The sequence below is a fragment of the Amblyomma mixtum genome, chromosome 1 (assembly GCF_055824585.1).
Source record: "Amblyomma mixtum isolate Tamu chromosome 1, ASM5582458v1, whole genome shotgun sequence".
In the NCBI taxonomy this organism is placed as follows: domain Eukaryota; kingdom Metazoa; phylum Arthropoda; class Arachnida; order Ixodida; family Ixodidae; genus Amblyomma; species Amblyomma mixtum.
Genome location: NC_143012.1, coordinates 46,878,210 through 46,903,452, shown reverse-complemented (window position 1 = coordinate 46,903,452; position 25,243 = coordinate 46,878,210). Strand labels below are relative to the sequence as shown.

General features: G+C 49.9%; 1 protein-coding gene across 1 annotated transcript; it reads left to right on the top strand.

Moving 5' to 3' along the window:
- The first annotated feature begins 1,817 nt into the window (after positions 1-1,817).
- Positions 1,818-24,849, top strand: LOC149366228 (uncharacterized). The gene is made up of 7 exons (XM_089554811.1): positions 1,818-1,985; positions 4,872-5,082; positions 16,048-16,152; positions 18,669-18,882; positions 19,548-19,728; positions 22,444-22,616; positions 24,561-24,849. The coding sequence occupies exons 1-7, from the start codon at positions 1,875-1,877 to the stop codon at positions 24,736-24,738; spliced, it is 1,173 nt and encodes a 390-aa protein (XP_089410937.1). The 5' UTR covers positions 1,818-1,874; the 3' UTR covers positions 24,739-24,849.
- The last annotated feature ends 394 nt before the right edge of the window (positions 24,850-25,243 follow it).

Below are 25,243 nucleotides of genomic sequence, written 5' to 3'. Positions count from 1 at the left end.
CGCCACAGAAGTTCGCCGCAGGGTCACGAACTGGCCGCTTCCTCCTCGCATACGCAAGTGGCTTCTCACGGGAACTACCGAGCTTATCTCGTGAACAGCAGCACTAGAGCGGACGCGTGCTACCGTAGCTTTTTCGGGCGATTCGCCAAAATCCCTGAAGAAAAAGAAGAATTGAGACATAAAGAGCAGGAGGAAGCTTGTTCACGCCCTGACGTCGAGCCTCCTTGATCCGTTCAGCAGCAGCCAGCGGCAAAGGCTAAACTGTAAACGCGCTGATTTCGTCGCCGGCAAGTTTCCGCGAGGATCGAGATGAGCGGCACTCGAAAGAGCTGTTGAACCGGATGTCGAAGATTTATATAAAAGTTAATATAGACAGGTTCATTGTTAGCGACGGGGCAGCGAGTAGGGAGGACAGAAAGGTTGCGATGTATTAATGAAAAAAATTACGGGGGGCACTAAAGACTTCCTACGTGCTTTGAATACAAAAACATTTTTTTATATTTCGTCTTTATTTATTTAGTTACTTCTTTATTTTTATCTTCTTTCTCTCATTCTAGTGACACACCTACTCGTTTGCATACAGTCGTAAGGCAACGCATATGCTGGGTTCACCCTTATTTGCCAAGAGTCAACGTAGTTCTGTGGACTCTGGGTTGCGTGCTCGCATCGCAGTCTGGAAGTCCTGGGTTAAATTATTCCCCGCACCTTCAGAGGAAATTATATTTTTCGTTGATACCACGTGACGCCACGTGGGATTTCTGGCACCACAGCTACTAGCCAACGCCGACGGCGGGATCCGTTACCGATTCGCATTAAAGAAAAAAAAGAAATTCATACGGAGGTATTTTCCTCTGCACTGACTTTCTTACTTCAGTTACCCATGGCACTTACCTTTTTCACTTACTCGTATGATTGTTGTTGTTGTTGAAGTTGCCTTGGTGGCATGGCACGTACCCGGTACGGGGGATAGGCCAGGGTTCAGTGAAGACAGCCATAAGAAGGTGAATTGGGGCCAAGCTCGAGGATATACTAACTACCGAGCATCCAACGTCAACGACCTTGAGGAATCCCTGCCAGTACCTCAGGAATACTCGGCCATACTCAACAACTACAAAGGCAGCAGGATGCGGTACCCACCACCGCACAAATCTTTAAACAAAGAAGAGGCTGTCTCATGGAGACAACTTCAAACGGGGTCATATCCAAATCTAAACACACCAAGTAAAATTCACCCCACACTTTACGCACACAATTGTCCGTGGTGCCATGAAAAACCTACACTGTATCACATCACATGGGCATGTCAAAAAGTCGACATCGTCCCAGTTATACAAAACCCAAGTGTGGAGCAATGGGAGGGTCTGCTCTCCAGCGACTGCCGCGATGACCAGATCGGTTTGATACGGCGAGCTCAGCTGACGGCAGCATCCAGCGGAGCCCTGGAATAGGGGCAACCGACCGTTGCGGATGGACTCATCTGACCACATAAAAAAAAAACACTTGTGCTAGAGCCAAATAAAGTTATCCTATCCTATCCTATGGGGCCAAGCTAATGGTTTTAACTTTGATTGCCAAGCTATAATGATTTAACATTGGGTAAAAATTCAGAGGAATTAAAGATGGAATTATAAATTAAAATAAAAAATAAAAATGAATGGAAAAAAACAAACGGGCCAAAAGATTAGAGAATTGAATACAAGAAAAAATTGTTGAGAGATGTTGCATTGCGGAAATTTTGGATACTATTAGCAAGGGAATCTGTCAGTAGCAGTTATGTAATTTTATGATTCAAATGAATATTGCGATGAAGAAGAAGAGCAGAGAGAACTGAGAAGCCACAGGGTGGAAGTCAAAGAAGACGAAGAGAGGCTGCGATGCGGATCCCGAGGCAGCAGGGAGCAGCGGCGGCCATCTTGAAGACCTCCTCCCCGGACCCGAAGCGCGGATGCGGCACGACCACGCCAGCCGGCGACATGGCTGCCAAGGTATGATACATACATGTACTGGCAGAGCGGTTCCCGTTGGGGGACATCGGGGGCAACCGTCGCCGCCATCTTGGGAAGCGCTTCCATACATATGGAAGCCTCTACTCGCTCAAAGCGCGTATACTGTACGCCCTAAATGCGGTGTCTTTACGTGACCTCTTAGCGCAAACGAAGATATACGGTTTTGCAGCAATAGCCGTACGGCAGGCTGCTGAGGTAGATGGAGACAACCGCGTTTACCGGCGGCCCAAAGACTACGTCATAGAGGTATCATTGAGCCATTACAGTGTTCCATGCTAGCCCACATGGTACACAAACCGGCCCTCTCCAGTGCACCGTCTTTTTTAGCCGTGTGGTTAGTGTGGATTTCGGACCTAGTATACGCTCATAGCCTGGGATGCGGAATAGCTATCGTTATCAATTATCCACCCCTGTCCAGAGCTGAAATCTTCTTGCATAATACTTGGCAGTGTATTCCACTTGCACGAATTTGGTAACGGCAGAGTGACTACGAGGCTTAAAGTGGGAGAGCTCTTGTGTTAGTTTCTCAAGACGTTCTATGACGTAGTGTTCAAGAATGCAGGACGAAACGCTTCGCAAGGAATAATAAATCCTGACGTGCTTGAAATTATGGTAAACTTAAGGCGGAGACTTGGGCTCAACCTTATTGGAAGAACGCTTCGTCCCGTCTGCTTTAGTCTGTGTTCCCCCTTAAATGTGCAGCGCCTGGTCTTGAATATGAGGCTTCAACTAGCCCAAGTGTCAGCCGTACTGACCGCTCTATGACGCCGCGATGGTTGTGCCTACCACCTCTTGATGCAGTCGTCCAACCACATCACTTCGAAGTCAGCAGTTGGCTGCGCTTATACCTGATCATGACGCGTGCAGGACCAGCACCTTGCGGTATCTGTGTACTTGGTAGAATGCCGAGACTCACGGGACTCTTAAGATACACACACTGCGTATTTTAGACAACTCCGCACTGTGGAGCAGATTTCAGTCGGGGGAGTAATGATTCATTAACATCCCGCAGTGTGTGGTCACGCGGTCACAAAGGACTAGGCAACGCAATTTTCTATATATTCGCAGTATAAGAAAAATTCCTCCCGTCCAGGGTTTCAACCCGGGGCCAGTGCGTTCGTCGACTGAGCTCACCAAAGCCAGGAATTCTGGCGGTGGAAAGTGCGGAGCTGATTTTATCGAAATGACGCATTGTGGTACTTTCTGCAATCCAGTAGCGATTGATTGATTGGCTTTTTCTTGCGAAATCAACAGTACGGGCCACACAGCAAACCACACTACAGTCGGATACAACTCAAGAACTAAGCGGCCTTTCCCCGTCAAAGGACCCCCCCCCCCCCCTTCCAGCCAATGGCGTCGGCCGATTCTCTTGGCCCTACTGGGACGACAATGTAAGAAGTGGAAGATAAAAGGCGACTGTCTCCTCCCTCAAGTCTGGGATATTCCCGTCCTTGCATTGTTGGGCCGCTTCCTGCATTGCCAGGTTATCAGGGTCATGCAAATCAGCCGACGCCATTGGCCGGAAAGCGGTACCTTGAAGGCAAAAACCGCTTCATTGTTGAGTTCTATCTGACTGTAGAGTGCTTCCTCCAGATTACTTCCGAAGGTCACCGAGTTCGATCACCGCCCCCTTAAAACTGGAGACCACACCTTCATATTGACGGCGTTCTATGCCTCGCCAGCAAGACGCGGAAGTGCCGGAATACATGGAGGGTTTTTACGGTTGCAAGTCGGGGATTTTCACCCGACGGCGCGCACTCGGCGTCCGGCGTCGAGAAAAACGCCCCACCACGACGTTTTCTGCCGCGCGAATATCGTCGAAAAAAAAAAACGTCGCATGTATCCCGGGCTTAAGCTTGATTTAGACAATTTTGCGGACTCGTTCAGAGGCCACATTTGCCCGGGCGTCAAGGAAGCCCTACAGAAAGCAGGCACGGACCTGGCCGTCATACCTGGCGGTACGATGTCTCAGTTACAACCCCTGGATGTCGCCGTGAACAAGACTTTGAAGGACCGCATCGCTAAATATTACAGGGAATGGCTCGTGAAGAACAATGCAACCATGACGCCAACGGGACGCCGCAAGAAGGCCCCACTCAGCGAAGTTGTGGCATAGGTCAAGGATGCGTGGGAAGATCTCCAACGGAGAACATCACTATAGGGTTCAAAAAATGCTGCATTTCTAATGCACTCGACGGCAGCGAGGACGACGTCATTTGGGATGTCGAGGTCGCCTGCGAAGCATCCCGAGAGGAAAACTTTCCCGACAGTTCCGACGAGGGTGTGGCTTGTGACAGTGACTAGCGGTATTTAGTGGCCAAGTTTATTGTGGTTGGTTGGTTTATGGGGTTTAACGTCCCAAAGCGACTAAGGCTATGAGAGACGCCGTAGTGGAGGGCTCAGGAAACTTCGACCACCTGGGGTTCTTTAACGTGCACTGACATCGCACAGTACACGGGCCTCTAGAATTTCTCCTCCAAAGAAATTCAACCGCCGCGGCCGGGATCGAACCCGCGTCTTTCGGGTCAGCAGCCGAGCACCATAACCACTGAGCCACCACGGCGGCCCCAAGTTTATTGTGAATAAAGGTTTGTCATGTGCATGTTTTTTCCGTTTTTCGAGGTACGGGTCGACTTATATTCTAATATTTTTTTTATTTCTCGGCGGGCCCAATGTATAGGAGTCGACCTATATTCGTGGTCGACCTATATGCGAGTAAATACAGTCAATGAGACACTGCCCCGTCCTAGCCAAACCCCATAAGAGTCGTCATAAATCCGTTCCTGTGTCGCATTTTTATCCCTATTTGGCTACAAGGGTACCTGGGTTCTCAAAACGCCGTTCAACGTGCGTCTCCCGCCGCAGGTGGCAGGTCTCAGCACGGACGCTGAGCGCGGACAGACGCTGCGCAGCTTCAGTGGCATCAGCGATGACGGACACCATCAGGGGCGGGCCTGCGGGCCCCAGCAGCAGCAGCGACCGGGCCCCAGCAGGGCGTCTTCGGTGGCGCCCCCTGCTACGCCCGGCCCAAAGACCAGCCGCGAGTCCGTGCGCTCCGCAAACGACCCAGACGGAGGTACCGATGCCCGCCCGGTTTGGCGATAGATGGCGCCTAGAGTGGAGTAGAGAACTACATCGATACTGGAAAAGGCAGATCAGGAAGTATTATTGCGAAGGCAATACTACTTGCACTTTGCAGGGTGACCACCATCGTGCCGCGGCGGTGACCACCATTGACCTTCATTTGACCTTGATTGCATTACATTGGATTAGATTGGATTACATTAGATTGGATTGGACTGGACTGGATTAGATTAGATTAGAGTAGATTACATTGGATTGGATTCGATTGGATTGGATTGGAATGGATTGTATAACCGATACATCACCACAAGTCTAACCACAAGCACCACCACCGGCTACACTGCCAGCTGTAGCATGGCGTAGGTACGGATATTGCTTTCGCAATTACCGGGCTTAACCAAACTAAGCCACAGCGAATTTTTTTTGTTCTATAACTCAAGAGGCAGTGCCCTACTCTTTGAAGCTAAATCAGGGTGTCTTAGAACGCGCAGCTACAAAAAGAACTTTAACGAAGAAGATGACACATGGGCTGTTTGTGGTACAGATCTGTAGGAACAAATGAACACCTCATACTCAAATGTGATAGTATCCATCCGGATGTCGATACAGGCACAGTCACTCATGAGGCCCTAGGGTTTAGAGATAACGATGGTCATGTAAATAAATCTGCAGTGGAAGTTAGAAAAGAGCGATTGGAAGATTGGTGGCTCAAAAGCAGAAAGGTGACATAAGGTTAGAAGTGTAGGAAACCGCACTGAAAGAAAATGGCGAATTTTAATTTACAACACAGTTAAAAAAATTAAAAAAAAACTGAGCATGGTGGCAACTGCCACCACCCCGTTTCAAAGGGAGCGCTCTTATCTTCCATCCATGCATCCATCTTCATGAGAAGAAATCGTTTCGTGACGACTCAAAAGGCAGTGTCTGGCTATTGGAGAGAGATGGGGGTGACTTAGAACATGCAACTTTGTATGCCCTAAATGTTGATTCACGTGGAGTGTGTGAGAAATCTAAACAAATAATTGACCCTGTAGCTAGAATGCGGCATTATCCATCGAGATGTCGATGCGGCCTCAATCAATGCACCCGAGGTCTTGGGATCAGGCCTAACGCAAGCAATGTGGATGCTCCCTCGACAGACGTCAGTAGCAAGCGGTTGTGGGATTGGTGGCTGAGATGCAGGGCAGAGACGTATAGATAGAAGTCTATAGCATTCAAAGTCGGCGAAGCCTATAAGTAATTGTCAGTATTTCAGTAATGGAGTGTCTCCAGGTGGCCACTACCACTTCTGCAAGGTGTCTATCCACCCATACACGCGCGCGCACACACGCACACAATGGGTTTTCCAGAGTCGATGCTCTCCAGCATACAATCGCTCATAAGCACAGAACCGTCAACCAGACAGAAAATGACAGATGTCCGCCTAGCGAAGCACTTGTTAACGTGTTCGGCGCAGCGAGCCAAAAATAGCAGCGTTGCATAAGGGAGCAAGCTCATGGGGAGGAGAGCAGATCACCAGAGATGGGAGGGGAGCATCAGCTTAGAGGAGTAAAGCGACCGCGAGTCACGAAGCGACGATGATGGAGAGCAGGGATAGCAACGCACCCCCCCCCCCTTCCCCTCTGCTCAAGAGAGAGGGAAGTCAGCGCCATTTTGGGTCCAAAAGCAGCTTTGTGCAGGTGCGGTATTGCTCCGGACGACAGCATTCTTTGTGTCGGCCAAAGCGCTGTACGTTGACAGGCATCGAGCCTGTATCCGCGCGGGAGATATGTGCAGTCTGTGGGCCAAGAAACAGCGTCTCCTGAATTAAAAAAATTTTCCCGTGGGGAGGACCCCGGACAGGCGGTTGTGCTATCTAAAGTGCTAACCTTCTGCGACGCCATCTTGGCTGGCAAGGATGCTTCCACGAAAAAAAAAGATACCAGATTTACGATTCACTGTTTTAGCGAGAATTGAAATCTGTTTGCAGAAATAGTTTTGCCTTTCTAAGGTACCCTTATTTTAAAAGGCGTTGGATAAATGCTGCCTGTAAGTTTAAAACCCTCTACGACACCACTTTGGTACTGGCAAATATGCTGTCACAAAAAGAAATACCAGACTGACGATTCACTTTTTAGCAAACGTTGAAATCAGTTGAGAGCAAACTCCCCACTGTGGCAAGTGGCAGTTAAACTAATGACTGGTCGCGAGTGGTACTGCGTCTCAGAAGCCCCATCGGCCATCGCACGCCAGTGACGCATCGCTTAAAAGCTTCACCACTGCGTTAGGAGCGGTATGAGGACTCCCAGCGATGTATGAATGTAAAGTACATGGTGAGCAATTACGCATATATGGACATTAACCGAATTAACACTGTCGCGTTATACCCTTAATGCGGAACTTAAGTGTCCCCCCCCCCCAATTTTTTTCCTCTAGTTATTTTACTCTCGTGGTCCGAATCTGCAGTTGCTGCCTGTACTAAGTAGACGTATTCTTTTACCAGTCGCGGCGCCTCTCTACAATACGCGTACAGGCCCCTGAAATCTGTCGCCAGCGTGCAATCAGGTGGTACAGTTACGAGATTCAGGCAGTTTTCGTTCTCGAGCATGGTAATAAGCGGCTCGAAGCACAACGAAACAGGTGCATAGTCTAGACGCGGTCTAGACAGTCTCGCAGAGGCGCGCGACTGCCCAAAAGGACACTTCTGGTCTTTCTACGCTTCTCACATAAGTGCCCTTGGTTTGCAGACGGCGCGTAGTACGACATCCACCGGAAAGAACTGAAACATACTCCGAGACACGCATAAGACAGGACACCGGGTGTGTTGTATACGTGTGCATGGTGTTAGAATGGACGCATGTACAGCGCGTCGTCTGACCAGGAAGCACCGCGTGATGTCGTACGTCGATCATGCTGCGCACATCCGCAAAAGAAAAAAAAATGCAATCAAACGACACCGCGAGAGTGCTGCTGCTACGACCGAAGACGATGCAGCGGCCGCTACTGCGCACTTGGCGCTGTGTGTGCATATGTATGCACACATCGTCCGATTCCTCCGGACGGATGGACGGTGTCACGATACGCGGCGCTCACGTAACAGAGGCACCGGCAACGGCCGGTCTTGGGTTGCGCGTGCGTGCGCGTATGGCTAGCCGTGACAGCGTAAGCCTAAACCAGCGGCAGGGCAGGTACAGGAATCGCGCACACCCCCTCTTCCGACACGCTACGCCTCCGGCGCTGCGGAGATGGTGAGAGGGAAGCGGTGCCACGTCGTCTGCAGACGTCGTCTGCCATTGTTATCTGAGCAGACGAAACTGCCCGAAGGGGGATGTGCCTTCTCGTCTGTCAAGGACGGGAAAACGCGTCGTCCGTGTAAGTATAAAGCGCTATATGTGGGGGAAATACCGAAAAGAATGATGCAATACCACAACTTTAAATTAGCGTGACATTCTGGACAGTTCGGTACAGGTCGAACCAATGTAAAACCAAACCTTTGCAAGAAATAGCGAAAAAGAAAAGACTGGCGCACGGTTTCACGCTCGTAGTTGCAATTCCATAATCTTTAATTAAGGCATCTTTCTGGGCAGTTCGCTGTGCATTGAAGCAACATGGAAGCCCACGCTGTTAGCATGTAGGCAACGACTTTGCCCCCAAGCATGGATTAAACACTTTTTCAAGTAGTTGCTCTCTGGACTCACTATTCTTTAATGCAGTAGCAAGGACAGGTAGGTGACTTGGCGGACTTGTACCGGACCAGAAACCAGAGCGAACTGATTAGACAACAAAGAAGGAGATGCACACATCCGCGCTGAAGTCAGAACTGAAATTTGGTTGAAAAATAACTCACCTATCGGGCAGAAACATGGAGGCCAACGAAGAGGGTTCAGCTTAAGTTAAGGACACCGCAGCGAACTGTGGAAAGAAAAAGAAAGGTGTAACGTTAAGAGACAGGAAGGGGGCAGGTTTGTTAGGGATCAAACACGGGTTAACGACACTTTAGTCGGAATCAAGAGGAAGAAATGGGCTTTGGCAGTGCATATAATGCGAATGGAAGATAACCGATGCTATTTAAGGGTAACGCAGTGGATTCCAAGAGAAGGCAAGCGTAGCAGGGGGCGGCAGAAAGTTAGGTGGGCGGATGTATGAGTTCTTGCTTCAGTTGTCTCATTCGCGTTTAATTTGACGCTGACTGTACATTCTGATATAATTCCTTAAAGGATATAAGAACGTGTTCTTTCAGTAGCTTAGGTACTCCAGAGCACTGACTGGGCGGTGTTTGCGCATAAGTCATGTAAAAGCTTCCAGCAACTAATTTTCGATCACGTGTTGATTTAGTTGCAAAGTCCAGCGCGCATTGATATCTTGGCTGCACAAACCTAAAATACTGTTCAGCAGTCAACCGCAGCCGTGGGTAATTGATTTTGTGGCCGTGTTCTCGATGTCACATATTCTTTTCCGTGACGAATGAGATGCGCCAACGCCTGATGAGGTGCAGTATTCACCAGAAGTAAGAAGTCCACTGCACCCATGACCAAAGGTTCCGCCAGGGCATCGTAGCAGGTCTTATATACCGGCTTTCCGAATACAACAATTGAGGGGATACTTATTCTACCCACTCCAGACATTACAGCAAGGCACTAAGCGGACTTTTATGTCTAAGGGTGTGCATATTCAGTGTCGAAACAGTTGTCCTACATAAGCCAAGGATAGAGAAGCAAGTAGTACCAACTTGTGAATGTGAAGACTATATAGTGTCAGTGTTGGTGGACCATACTATACTCACCTAAATAATTGACGGCAATGATTCGACTTTTAGGCAATCGGAGAAGGCGACAGATGTCACCCGAAAGTTGCCGAGGATGAAGAGAAAGTGCAACTGAAATTTTGCGAGAAGAAAATAATATTTAATTATTAACCAATAAACAGCTACCGCCTCCTGCCTTCACTTCATTTGGGTGCGTATAGATGCATACGCTAAACGCTGGGAATGTTAACCAGACCTTACAAAAATGTCTTTAGACAGTCTACAGACCATCCATAAACTTTTGTTTATAAAGTCTATAGACTGGCTATAGACAAATCTTTGAGAATAGTCCATAGATAATACAAATTATATAAACAGTCTATAGAGAATTTATAGATTTATAGCGATACACTTTTAATAGACTTTTGTCTATAGACTGTGAACAGACAAAAGGAAATATCTATAGGAAAGCAATTGAGTCTATAAGAAGTCTACAGACTGTCTATAGACGACTTTTATAAGGCAGCGCCACCAGTGGCCACGCCGTTAACAGCGCTTCGACGTGATCGGAGTCAGGAGCAGACAAATACGCCACGCCGCGCAAGGACACAGCCCTCCGTTTCATAGCGTGCGGAAATGTGAGCATGACGGGAGCAGTTCGCGTTACGAAACTCAGCTCGCCGTCGACACAATGGAAGGATTTTCCGTGCCAAGTCGTTCCCCCTGGCCGCGCGGGCATTGAATTAAAGGCGCACCCTTTGCCAAGACCTCACCCCACGGGTGACGTCACCCCCGAGTCGCAGCAGACGGAGACGGGAAAGCAGACGACAACGACACGGAAACGCGCTTCTTTTTCTTTCTCATTCGCGCCACGCGCGCGTCTTGAGTTAAGCTTGTTGCAGCGTATGATAGGTCCATAGTTGCCTCCGGCACTTGTGTCCCGTCTGCGCGTTCAGTGCCGCACGTTCGCTATGTGGTATCTTTTTCCAGACTCTTTTTTTTTTTTACACGACCTTATAAAAATGTCCCGTGAAAGTTCGGCGCCAGCAGAGACACGCTCAGTATGGTGCCGTAAAGTGCAGACTAGCGCGACGAGGTCGTCTGCTCTGAATTTCGACCGCTTGGGAATCTTTCACCTACGCCGACGGCGCCCATGTACATGGTCTGTTCTGAAAGTAGTAGGACTGATTTTTTTAAACAAAATTTATTCAAGAGAATAGTACAAAGGATTACAATTTTTCAAGGTAGCACCCTTCCGCACCTACACGCTGCTGCCAATGAGTTTTACAGTTTTCGTACGCCTCCAGGAACGCCTGAACCGGAATGCTGTTTAGCTCCCTCGTCACGGCCTGTTGAACCACCTCTACCGATCCGTGATGTTTCCCCTCGAGCGTCGATTTTATTCTCAGGAATAGAAAAACGTCTGGCGGGGCCAAGTCGTGGCTGTAGGGGGGCTGAGGCAGCGTTGCCGCCTTGTGCTGGGCAAAAAATCGGGGTCCTCATTCACATGATGAAGAAGATCCTACCGGTTGGCCTTTTCCTCCTCAGACAACACTCCGGCACCAACTTCGCGCACGCTTTCCTCATGGATAAGTTTTCGGTCACGATCTCAAAAACTTGGGTTTGAGGAATGCTCAAGTCATCAGCAATCATTCTGATACTCATCTACGATCACTGTTAAGTAAATGTTTCACTCGCTACACATTTTCGTTGGTCTTGCTGGTCGAAGGGCGTCTGGAGCGGTCGTCTTCCTCCACTCTTTGCTTACCTTCTCGGAAAAGCTTGTGCCACTCAAAAAACACCTGATCTACCCATGGAAGCGTCATCGTAGGCCTCCTTAATCATTTTGTGACTCTCTTTGCCCGTTTTACCAAGATTTACTCAAAATTTGATCGCGTATCGCTGATCCAGTAAACGCTCGACGATTCTGCGTGGCGAGACGTTTCGACAGGGGTTCACAGTACAAGCGACCTCCTCTCTTCAACGGCTGAGAGCCAACTGCCGATTTTCCCCAGCATTCTCAATATCCCCCTTCAACGATCCTGCACGCGCAGACCACCTCTCGTCCGCCCGTTCGCCCAGGAAAAAACCAGTCCTACTACTTTCAGAACAGACCCTGTATGCTGTGCGATGTCAATGCACGTTAAAGATACCCAGATGGTCGAAATTATTCCGGAACCCTCTGCTACCTCTTTCTCTCTCACTTCTTTCAATCCCACCTTCCTCCCTTCCTTTACGGCGCGGTTGAGGTGTCCGCCGAAAAGTGAGACGGTTACTGCGCCTTTCATTTTCTCAAAATCAACTTATCAGACGTGAGAGTTTCATGCAGCAAAATGGACAAAACAAAAGTAGCGCTGCGATTGTTCATTCTTCATGGGAATGGCGGGAATTGTGGGCTCTTTATTTTGTAGAGTTTCTCGATATTACCCTAATGGGAAAGCAGATGGCGCTGCACTTGATCCACCATAGAGAGGCGCAGGAATGTCGGGAAGATTACGCTTGGTGTTTGACATGACTATTGTTGGGCATAAAACGCGGGTTCAGCTATAACAATAAGGCTCTTCTCGAGGCAAACCTCGAAGAAATTCTGTGAAAGTTTCTATACTAGCCTAACACCGAGCTTTCACTTGCGTTAAACTTATCGAGTGAAAAACGTACGATTAAAATAACTTATGCTGCACGCTGAGAAAAGCATCGAGGTGCAACTAACGATCCCAAGGCCAAATCTACGCTATCGGCCCAGGACTAGCCAAGCCAAATACAAAGTTCATCCTTCCCGGCATTCCCGTGGCAGCTGTAGCGTGCCTCGAAGAAACTTGCATAGACGGTGGCGCCACTTTTCACACTATAGGAGTTTCCGAGAAACTCTCTTCTGGCTGGCGAAGAGCGGGAAGCCGCCAAGGTCACTGGCACCCCGGACATGAGAAGCCACCCCCGGGGCATCTCTAAATAGAACCGTTATAGCTTACGTTATCTCTATATACACATACATTTATATAATGGGACACTAAAAACAACCTCCGTCTATTTGCAGATATAAAGGGGAAATTTAGCTTGCAGAGATCGTCGTGTATGTTTGGTGCACGCTTGGGAATTTTTTACCGCCTGAAAGAGGCGGTCAAAGCAGTCGTTTGTACTTCACGCACTTTCACACCGTTTGATGACGTTGAGATCACGTATGTACGCGTGTTGTTTGAATTTCTTTGGAGGAGAAATTCTAGAGGCCCGTGTACTGTGTGACGTAAGTGCACGTTAAAGAACCCCAGATGGTCGAAATTTCCGGAGCCCTCCACTACGGCGTCTCTCATAGCCTGAGTCGCTTTGGGACGTTAAACCCCAAAAACCAAACCAAAAGTGTTGTTTGAGACCCAATCCGTTCACTGAATCCGTTCCTTTTGCTACTTCCCTTTCGCAAGCCTCTAAAATTAGACGAACACGTGACCACGTAGTGAGCCAACGCCTCAAAGGCAATGCGCCTTCCTGATACGTAACAAGTGACGTCCAACTGTCTCCTCCCGATCTGACCTCTTCAGTCAAGCCTCCCTTTACTGAATGGCGCAACTATAGTAGGATACAACTTAATTTAAAAAGAAAAGCAACAACAGTTGGCATTATCTGACAGAGTCCGCGGCGTCCTGTATTATCCAGCTGGCCAATTACAACACTGAACGAAATCCGCATTTTAGTTGGTTTTGTGGGGTTTAACGTCCCAAAGCGGCTAAGGCTATGAGAGACGCCGTAGTGGAGGGCTCCGGAAATTTCGACCTCCTGGGGTTCTTTAACGTGCACTGGTATCGCACAGTACACGGGCCTCTAGAATTTCTCCTCCAAAGAAATTCAACCGCCGCGGCCAGGATCGAACCCGCGTATTTCGCGTCAGCAGCCGAGCGCCATAACCACTGAGCCACCGCGGCGGCCCGCATTTTAGTGTTTGTCTCTCTCAAACAAGCCAAAGTCATCAAAATTCTTGAGCTTATAATTTCGTCTCATGATTAGCTTCTTCTTTACGCGTAGGTCACAATAAAAGCTTTAAGAGCGGTCTACTTTCTGTCACGGAGGAAATCTGTTCAGGGGTCCCAAATGTGGGCGGATCTTCACTGCAGATTTCAGTTCACCAGCCAACTAGCGCCATCTGTTCTTCACCAGTAGCTAACATCGCGTAACTGAATGGGGATGTTTCCGTTTGCAACTGAGAAAACTACGGAGTTTGGATGCTCAGCGAACATGGTGATAGTGATGGCCTACTCTTCTCTTCTTACGCGCTGCAAAATCTGACTTGTGAAATGATTTGTGCGCTCGCATCGACTTCTGACGGCCGCAGATCAATGGTGTATACTAAACGTTCAAAATTCCCGCGATAATTTTGAATTTTCAGCGCCACGTGGTGAGCGCCGCACTATCTTAGAGCGTTCGTTCGTTACCCGCAGTACGCCACTCCAGGCTCGACGCAAGCGTGTTACGCTCGACGGAGATATTCCCTACTCGTTTGCCGACCATGCTTACGCAGCCGTTTTACAATGGGCGCGAAGGATCCACGTGTTCGAACGGGAACTTGACAGCGCGCCAGCATTACTTACACAATGTTTCTTTCTTTTTATCCTCAAATTCAATTGTTAACGCTCGCCTCTTGGGAGCGTTACCCGGTTAGGCTGCGAGAAAACGCTTCCTAGAAGCCTTTTTTCTCGTCCTTTCTTGGCAATACTTCGACCTTTGTGTCTTTCTTCCTGCATTGTTTTACTTTTTCCCGACTAAGACTCGCCGCGCGCTGTCACGGCACACACGTGCGTCTGTCGAACCCGCTCGTTATTGTCTACGTATAGCTGCGCACGAAATTGTGTTGAAGAGAGACAATGGCAGGACACTTCCTTCCTCACGATGAAAGAAAAACTAAAGAGGGAACAGTTTCAATCTGCAGGCCACAATCGTACTGACCACTTTGTGTGTGGGCTTCGATATCTATCGTAGCCCAAAGCATTAACGAAGTGCCGTCTTTCTTAGCGTCGTTTGCAATAGATCAGGGGCTGAACGTGTGCCAACCTGTGACGCCAAGTGTGACGTCACGGTCCCGCGCATAAACGTGCAGCGCGTGTCGAGGAAAGACCGCGGCTCCGGGTGTCCCTCATTCAGGTGTGCCTTCGAGATGCGTATCGGTGAACACATATTTGCACGAAGGTCACGCCTTTGCATATAACGGAGTGGATGGAGACCTGGGGCCATATTTTATAAGCTGTTCATTTTTAAATGGCCATTTCGCGTCCGTCTGGCCCTCTGTCAGTGGTCACTCTGATATACACGCGGCTTTCAAGGGTATGTGGAAAGCGACCAGGTCATTGGGTGGTTGGCGGCCAGTCCGCGCCATCGGCTGGCATTGACTGTGATATGCAGCCTACGGTAAGGTCCGATCGCCTTCTACCCAATGGCCAGGTTGCTTTCCAAAGACACTTGAAAGCCGCGGCTATGTCTGAGAGACCACGAACAGAGGACCAGACGGACGCGAAATGGCCATTTTAAAATGTACAGCTTACAGAATACGGTCCCTTTCGAACACGTGCATAGTGAGACTGCGCTTTGTCATTGACAGCTAAGACTTTTCTTTTTTTTTAGAAGCTCACCGGCGTTTCAGAATGAAGCTGTCAAGATCGTAATGACTGTGGAGAAGTGTTGCCCGTTAATATTGTGCCCGTTTATACCAGTGCCGTATAAATGTCTTTAAAAACTCATTTTTCCCCAAAACAGCGCATGATTAGAATAAACTGCCAGAAGAAGTTATCTTAGCCCCGCAATCTTCTTTTGAAAATGCTCTGTCGCGACTTTTGTTGAATTAACCTTTTTTTACGTATTTCTTGCTTTCATGATTCTTTTGTAATCAGTTTTGCTCAGTATTGGAATGCTTTGTATTTTTATTGTTTGTTTGTTTTTTACACAGCGTCATCTGCATGACGATGTATGCTTTGAAACTGCAAATGCCCTCAGCGGACGCTGTAGGTACCTGAATAAATAAATAAATAAATAAACGAAAAACTTTCATATGCTGTCTCACCGAAAGTGACGAGGTGAACAACCTTCATTGAGGAAAACTGTCTAGCCGAAAAGGTGAGGCAGGTTCAGGCTGCTTTCCTCAGCCGGATTCAGTAAAGGTTCCAGCGCGCGAGCGTGGGAACTGGTTCGCGCTGTTCCGTCCTGTCGGCTGCGCCACTGGACTGACGCGGCGTCACGTGTCCGGCCCATGCGCAGGAGCAGACGGCGGAGACGGCGTCTTCCGGCACATGTACGACAGCTGCGCCCACTGCGACTGGATCTGGAAGGGCGACGCCTGCGACATCTTCTACCGCGAACTCGGTGCGTGAGCTTTGCCATATATGATGAAGGCGAGAACAAGTGCCGGCCTGTAACGCTGCCGACGGGAGATATAAAAACAGAACGCTTTCTCTGTGGAGCTCGCACAACAGCTCACAAGTTGCAGAGTTTGCCTTGATATAACCGACAAGTTACGACATAACTGAACACGAGTTGCCACGACATAGTCGGTTGCAACAGGCTGACCAAAAAGAAGACTCATGACAACTCGCACATGCAAAGGTGGTTGCAAACAAGCGCTTCGTAAAGGAGACAAACCCCGTTCCTTAGCAGAAGAGGTGAGGCCAGGAGAAAACCATGCTGTTTGTAATAGAGTCCTCCAAATGAGTAGAGGATGGGCGTTTAGGTTGGTGAGCACTATAGAGGCCGAACCACAAAGCAGCGTTTCTCCGACGCCGCGTCAGCATCTCGGCTACGCTACCGACGTTGCCGAAGGCGAAAATGCAGTCTGGAGTGAGGCGATGGATGGAGACGCAGAGATCTGGCGATTCCAGATTCCGCCACAGGTACTTCTGCGCGGGCAGCTCCGCATCAACGGCTGAATAGGGCGATTAGGTTCGAGTAAGAGGCAACCCTCCGAAAATCCCCGGTGTCCTCTGCACTCTTGTGCCTGGTCGTCTCTTTCTGCCGGCGCCAAGCGACGACTCCGGCAGACAAGACGCTGACACGAGCCCGGGCAAGCGCTGCTTTGTGGTTCAGGCATAATACCCCGGTTTGGCCTAGAAAAGGAACAAAACGCGGGCACGGGAAAGTTGCATTCCCGAAAGGTAGCCGAGGTGTTTCTTGCTAGACATTGTAGCATTCGTGCTACCTATACGTGCTACCTATACAGCACCTTTAGCTATGTTATCTATGCTACTTCGGCAAACCTTCCCCAATTACTTATGTAACTTATCCCTCTATGTCTTGATGCAATGACCCCTTCTTAAAAATTTCATTAACCGCAGTGTCTTTACGAACGTCTTGGTTTGTTTCTAACATGACCCTAACGCCCGACCACACGAGCTTTCGTCACACCATCGGCCTTGCCAAATTCATTCACCGCATCTCCTTAATTTCATCCTCCGCGCTGCAATAGATAGGAGGCTCCCAAAACGTTATGCAAGTTTAGCCGCAAAGTGGAATCGTGCAGACCTTTGGAATGTTTCGAACAGGTCCACAATGCTCGCACTATCGAGCGACCAATATGGCGACACCCTGGCTGCGCTTTTTGGGGACGCCTATCGGCCGCCAAGGGAGAGCACAGAGAAGAGGGGACAACGTGACCACACGTGACAATGACACTAGCGTCTTGTACCGGGTTCAGTAGATATTTCCATGAAGAGAGCCGCCGTGGTGATTCAGTGGTTATGGTGCTCGGCTGCTGACCCGAAAGACGGGGGTTCGATCCCGGCCGCGGCGGCCGAATTTCTTTGGAGGAGAAATTCTAGAGGCCCGTGTGCTGTGCGATGTCAGTGCACGTTAAAGAACCCCAGGTGGTCGAAATTTCCGGAGCCCTTCACTACGGTGTCTTTCATAGCCTGAGTCGCTTTGGGACGTTAGACCCTCTCAAACCAAACCAAGCCTTTCCACAAAGACGTCGAGGGCCGCAGTCATATTTAACAATGACCGAAGCTCCCGCACTCTCTCCCCACAGCCCAAAACCCGTCTGTTCTGAGAAACATTTATTGCCAAGTACTTGTTGACCACAGGCGGCTCGGCCTCAGTGTGGCCCCAATACTGGGGTGACCTCAGAGGCCCCACCCGCCAACGAGAGCTTCCTGTGTTGTACGTTTCTGCTTCATTAGCAGTTGGTTCCAGCTTGCCTCTGACGGGCGCTGGCAGGAGCGTAAGGGGGGGGGGGGGGGGGGGGGGGGGCTTGCCCTTATATTCCCAAAGATTATGATCTTGTATTGCCAATTTCTGTGAACAGCAATTTCGACATGCGAGGTCATATTTCCCATTTGTGGTTAAGGATTATCTGTGGAGGCTTAAAATAGATGGGGCATAGATCCTTCTCAAAATCATGGCCTGTTTTTTGTCGAGGTCTGCGTGCGGAGGCGGCTATATCCGTTGTCTCTTTATAGTAGTTGGTTATGCTGTGGCATTTGGTCGGCGCCCTGCTCAAGAAAACCGGCTCTGAGGGGCCTATCTCCCGGTTCGTCAAACCTCGGGTTACGCATGTGTTCTGAGGGCTATGAACAGGTCCGCAGGGACCTTATGTACGCCTAGTCAGCCCCAACGTGGGTTAATTAGAGGTCAAAGAATAGGCTGGGGCAACCGAAAAGGAAATAAAAATAAGCCCCTGCCTGCACCACGTACGTACAACAGGCTTAACCCAATTCGAAAATAAAAGAGTAGGCCCGTAGGCAAAGAGGTCAGTAGGAAGAGTTCCTTTGTCCTTCAGTCGACGTAGACGGGCTGATGATGATGTGGTGAGTCCGTGCCAGAGTGCACTCGGGGTGCGATCTGTGATTCCTGGCACGCGGTCCAGCCTGAGCCCGCCACTACCGACGCAGCCGAGTCCCGGACGGAGAGCATCAAGTACGAGCTGGCGTCCAGGCCAAACCCAGGGCTACTGGGACGCTTCTTCGGCGAGAAGGGTTACCAGAGGGGCCGCCCAGTGCCAGAGACACCAGCCCAGGCCGCGACTCCGCCTCGCCGTGGTGGCACGTGGGAATCGGATGCCGATTGGAGGACCCGCATCTCGGGCCTCGCCTCGCACGAGAAGAGGTACGTACGCGCAAAAAAGGACGGGACAAGAAAAAAGAAGCACACGGGACTGCGCTCGTCCCGTGTGCTGCTTCTCTATTGTCCCATCCTTTTTTGAGCAGTTCTTGTTTTAGAGCGAGATCTCTACTCCTCGGGGTACAACTTCCGTTTTCGATGTGGATGAGACAATGACCTTCGTATAGCCGAAGCTATGGTAGTACGACCAAGTGACCATATGACTCTGACCACTGTGTACATGACCTTTCCCTTCTACCTTGACATTTGATTTGAGACAGTGGAGACCATGCTTAGCAGAGCTTTCGTTTGTATAACTATTTTCAAGCCACGTTGCACCCCAGCCATTTTTTATAATCACGTCTGAACATCGACCTGCACGGGGTAGCGGTAGACGATTAATGCTAATAACAGAAACTTAGAGGCGACCGTGCGGGAAGCGGTGGAGTTGTTTGCAGTGATTGACCAAAAGATATGTCTGCTGGTATACGTCACGAACTGAGCTGCTATGCCACAGCGGGAACAGGATGTCCGGCCACACTATAAAGGACCGATGCTAGCGAATACCTTCAGAATCACGGGCGCGGTGCTTTGAGACATGTAAGCTCTTGGAAAACAATGTTCGGCGTGCCCCCTTCCTTGTTGAGAGAAGGCCCTGGGGCTTCCCACAGGTCCCGGCGGACAGCTAAGCTGGTGCTGGCGCAGCAGGCACTCAGCCGTCTCAAGCACTGGACCTCCGGGCACCACCACCACGCGGCGGACGGATCTCCCGTCAGGCAGGACCTCATGGAGGAGGCCAAGTCAGCCGAGGAAGCCAGGACGCTGCTACGACAGTCGCCCTACGATCCCGAGGTGCGCGTGCCGCTTCCAAATTCACCGATGTTGTTCCCTGTGCGGCCAGTCTATGGAAGCGAATCTGTTGAAAATTTTTTGTGCGCCAGAGTAACACTGTTGACTGTGAGGCACAGCATAATCGCGGGCTTCGGATTAACTCCGATTGTCCGAGGTTCTCCACTGTACACCGTATCCTCGGTGCATTGGTGTTCTCGCAGTTCGCTTCGACTGAAATGCAGCTGCCGCGGTCAGGATGCAATCCCGCGAAGTCAAACTCGGGTACCGAAAGCCGCGGGCTAGAAACTGAGCCACCGCGACGGGTCTGGTTGACGGTGGTTATGATGACGATGAATTTTAGTGGAGCAAGGGCAGCTTTGGCCAGAGTGCCAGGTATAAGGTAGTTTTCTTTAAACAAAGTGGGGTCAACGACCCGTTTCCCAAGCATTTCATACGAGATATACCGAGTATCAGGCCAGGGGAATGCGTTTACCCGGTAGGTAAACGGCGGCATTGGCACAGCACCTCCTGTATACCATTTGTAATATTTGCACAACCAGTCTGACGAAAGCGGAAGCATGCCTAAGGAAAGAACGTTTGATACAAAACCTTGTTCGGCATCGTCGCTGAGCACGTCGTGTCTACATCAGGCCCTACCGTCTTTTCTCCAGAACCAAAATTTTAAAAAATAACGGGCCTTTTTTTTTGCAAGACACCAGTCAGTACGCACTTCAAGAATGAGGGTGCTTTGTTTTTTGCATATTCGGAACAAATACTCGTACGCTTACTTACGCCATCTCAGCCTGGAAGATTCATTCAATTTCGCTTCGCGTGAGGCACCGCATGCTATTCATACAAAGTGCCGATTGTATGACGTTGGGTATGACGTCCCGAAACGACACGAGGTTGTGAGGGACGCCGTGGATGAGGGCTCGACTTGGATTAATTTAGACAGCCTGGGGTATTTAGCGAGTGCTGACATCGCACAGAACAGGGGAGTTACTGCACTTCGCTTCCATAGAAACTCGGCTGCGCGGCAGGGATTCGCTCCCGCGACCTTGAAATCGGCAGCTGCACGCCAAAGACACTGAGCCACTGCGGCGGGTACTGTTTGCCAAAGAGAAATACTCAAGAGAAAGCTCACAGTACAAGGATCCAACTTTGACCTGCGTGCTTTGTCTTTATTCCGTTTTAGTCCACCAGCCACCATTTCAAACAGAACTCCGGAGCCATTCGTGTCAATGGCAAAAGCTGCTGCGCTGTCTCCGCGGTTTCAAGCGAAAAATACAACTGGATGAACTAAGTTACGGCTTACTTAAAAACATTCAGCGAGGGTTGTCACTGGATGCAAACCTCACGCGGCGCCGGCGGCTACTTCCCGAAGGAAGGGATCCCTCGGGTCTGGTAGGTCGCAAGCAAGAGACACTTCTCGCCGCGAGCGCTTGCTTTCGGTTACTGAACGAGCTTTGGAATGTATAGGCCAGCCCAGTGCGGCGGTGCCTTCCCCTCCAACTCCAAGTGACGTGCGCGCCTCGTCTTGTGAGGCGTGCTCACCACTGGCAGGGCGAGGAAGCGTGGTACGCTTGTATCCCACAACCTTTATATTCAGTTCTCTTTTTTTTAATCTTAATTCTTTCGATTTGTCTCCTCAGAACGACGCCCCTACGTTTCCTCGCCTTTTCTACTTTCTAGCTCTCTTAGCCGCTTGGATCGGTGCCAAAAACTGCGACGGGCTTCAGCCACGCGACGGCTCAGGGTAGGCTCCCAGTAACGGCACTCGCCATAAAAGGAGCGCAGCCTCCCCAAACCGACCTCGACCGAGCGAAACATACCATGCTTCGCATACTGCAGACCAATTCCGTTCTCAGTCATTTGAGACTGTCTCATCACTGGCAGGAAATTCCACCCCTTTGTCTCTAGGAATGCGAGAGTAACCCGCCCCCACAAACATTACTGCCAGCTCCCTATTTCTCGAAAGACCAGACAAGACACAGCTGACACCCGTCTCGTGAGCTCGAGTCGTCGCCCCCACCTGGGGGCGACACTCGGCCCACCTGCCATAAGTCCCAACCCTCAGGTGGCAAATAAGGTTGTTTCTCTCTCACACACCACAAAGGCAAGGTCGAGAAAATTGGTGACACGGAAAACTGATTCCGTGATGTATGATCCCAGCCACGGAGGCCGGGCTTCCGTAGAGGCGAAATGCAAGAGCACGCATGTGCTTAGGTACCGGTGCGCGTTAAAGAACCCCAGGTTGTCTATCTTGATCTGGAGTCCTTTACTATGGCGCGCTTTAGCCCGTTGTTGGCTTAGCCCTCACAAAAAAAGTTTTAGACAGTCTATAGAGTGTCTATAGAATTCTGTCTATAAAGTCTATAGACTGTCTAAGACAAATCCTAGAGAACACTCTATAGGCAATACAAATGCCATAGACAGTCTAGACTATCTATAGATTTATGGCCATACACTTTTAGTAGACTTTGTCTATAGATACTCTATAGACCATAAATAGACAGAAAGCAATATCTATCGGAAGTCAATAAAGTCAATAAGAAGTCTATAGACTGTCTATAGACCATTTATATAAGGGTTGATCCGGAGTCCTTTATTATGGCGCGCTTTAGCCCGTTGCTGGCTCAGGTTATAAGCCTAACCTGTAGTCAGTATATAATAGGCCATAGCGATTCACAGCGAATCGGCCTGCAAGTTGTGACATAACGCTCCACGCTGCTGCAGGCATACTCGGAGGACGCGTCCATGGGCGGCGGAGGAGTCACCAAGGCGTCGTCGTCGGCCGGCGACCTGCTGCTCAGGGCGGGGGTGCCGCCGCCGCACTTCAAGGGCGTCTCGCGCAGGGTCCAGTCCACCACCGCGGTGGCCGCCAGGGCGCAGGAGGCGGGACACCTCAGGCGAGTCGGCAGCAGAGAATAGACTCACTTATCGAGTGACTCTGGGAGAGGACGCTGCGAGGCGCCATCTGGTACTGCCCAGAACATTTGCGCGAACAGAAGACACAAACTCAACGGCCAATTGCTTCAATCAGCATTGAAAACGGAAGAGAGAATTTTAGTACCGACAAGCAAAGCAACCCCGCATTAGATACGCTGCAGTAACGCCGTCTGTCAATTTCAGGCCTTATGAAAATGAGTTTTCAGGAAAGGAAAGGGTGCAGCGGCTGTAGTGCAGCTCTCTCCAAGAAATTGCATAACATATTGCATAAGTGCACATCGCACAGCACACGGGCGCGGGGCGGTCTCATCGGGTGAATACAGGAGGGAGTGGGCGGGGGTCTGCAGGACAGCCTCCCTTGTTCGCCAAGGAATAAAGCGAAAAGTAGGCTTTTCCTTTGCAGCGTCATCTGTAATAGCCAGACACCCTTTCTAGAGATTTCGTGGTCGCCGCCCGCATGAAATGATGGCATCACATCATGACCAGTTATCATTACTGATGTGCGGCATGACACAGTTAAAGGGCAGCTCCAAAGAACTTTGAGGTCATCGTATTCTAACGAGACTGATACGGTGGGGTTACGTCTTGTTCCTGATTACGTCCATGCGCATGTTTGGCAGCCATACAACATGTCATTCTGGCGCATATAGCTTTGCCGTTTCTGTGGCCTTAGTTCAGATTATTTCTATGAGCAACACTGCATTTCCGACACCACAAGCATTCCTTGGACGTCAATGACCGCTTAACTAACAAAATCTGGAGGTTTTTGTTAGTCATCCCAGCCATTATACGAAAGGACTAATCGTTTTCAGTCGCTTCTTCAGCCATTCAACGCGTGTACGAGCGTTTTTCTAGTCTGTGAAGACATCGCTGCGTCACGCGAAGCATCGGCCGTAGCCACGAACTCAGTTTCAGTTTGTTGTTTTCGCTGTTTTAAAATGGTTACACTCGTTATTTTGAAAAAGGTTCGTTGTGGCGAAGAGAGATTAGCCTAAGCGATACGTGATGTGAATCTGAACTCAAAATTTTAGAAATACACCCCTCCCCCTAAGTTGCTCTGTAAAAGGGCCACATACATCATGTGGCTCCTGAGTCTCGTCACATGTGTGATATGGGCCATGTGGCGTATCTAACGGATAAATGTTTCAAATACACAGGATTCCCCTAAGCTGTCCTAGGCCCCCAAAAAAGGGCCCCATAGATCATGTGGCCGATGACTCATGTGACATGTACACGTGGAACATCTAAGGGATACGTGATTTGAATTTCAAAATGTTAGAAATACACCCCACCCCCTAAGTTGCCCTGCAAAAGGGCCACATAGATCATGTCGCCCATGAGTCACATGACGTGTGACATGGACTAAGTGGTGCATCTAAGGGATACATGATCTGAATCTCAACTCAAAATGTTAGAAATACACTCCTCGCCCTAAGTTGCCCTTAAAAGGACCACATAGATCATGTGGCCCATGAGTCACATGACGTGTGACATGGACTAAGTGGTGTGTCTAAGGGATACATGATCTGAATCTCAACTCAAAATGTTAGAAATACACTCCTCGCCCTAAGTTGCCCGATAAAAGGGCCACATAGATCATGTGGCCCATGAGTCATGTGACATGTATGACTTGGACCATGTGGCGCATCTAAGGGATACGCTATCTCAAAAGTCAACTCAAAATGGTCCAAATACAACCCCTCCCCCCAATTTGCTGTGTAAAAAGGCCACACAGATCATGTGGCCCATGAGTCTGCCCTGTAAAAGGGCCACATACATCATGTGGCCCATGAGTCACGTGACATGGACCATGCGGTGCATCAATATGACCTCATGCACACGAGGCTCATGCTACGAGGGACACTGTGTAGATTCGGAAGACCACTCCTTCTTTCGCAACGCAGGGCCTCGGGCGACTTCTGTTTCCCGTCGACGTCCGGCGGCCCGTACCAGGAAGGCTTTCGTGCCGCGAGCGCCGCCTCCTCCGAAGAGGCCTGGTCGAACGCCAAGAAGGGCCACCTGTTCGCCACCAGCCAGCGCTCCATCGACGGCTTCTTCCGCCGACTCGTCCGCAAGAAGTGACCGACCTCCGGACGTGGCCGCCCCACTGTTGTTTCCCCTTCGTTCTCCTCCTCCCGGCTCACCGTCCAGCTCGTTGCTCTGAAAGGCGTTCTGTTCGTCCCGCCTGTACAGACCGGCTCTGCAAGAGAACTTGCTCGGTTACGTTGAAACGTGTCGTCTCCTTTGCGTTGTGACACACTATACAGCTTACGACGGCCTCACTGCTGTCCTTGAAGGAAGTCCTCCATATGGCTGTCCCTAGCTGTAAAAGAAACCAAGCAGCGCAGTGCGGTAAAGATGCTTTGTAGACAGAATTTGCGTTACGACGATAGGCGTGTAAGGGACTTCCTTCTGGGTAAACGGCGAGTTGAAAGTCCAAAGGGGACATTTAAGCTCTGCCTTAAAGGTGTGACGCGATAGCGTTCAAGGGTTAATGCCCGTTTATGCGCAATTAGTCATCCTCAACTTTACATTCATAGATCCCTAGGAGTCCTCATACCACTTCTGGCCGATGAGCCACTGCCCT

Excerpts from the sequence above, each read along its gene's own strand:
- LOC149366228 (XM_089554811.1), top strand. The coding sequence starts at position 1,875 with ATGCGGATCCCGAGGCAGCAGGGAGCAGCGGCGGCCATCTTGAAGACC. Across the intron at positions 16,153-18,668 it reads CATCTTCTACCGCGAACTCG|CCGAGTCCCGGACGGAGAGC; the intron begins GTGCGTGAGCTT and ends CTACCGACGCAG. Across the intron at positions 18,883-19,547 it reads CTCGCCTCGCACGAGAAGAG|GTCCCGGCGGACAGCTAAGC; the intron begins GTACGTACGCGC and ends GGCTTCCCACAG.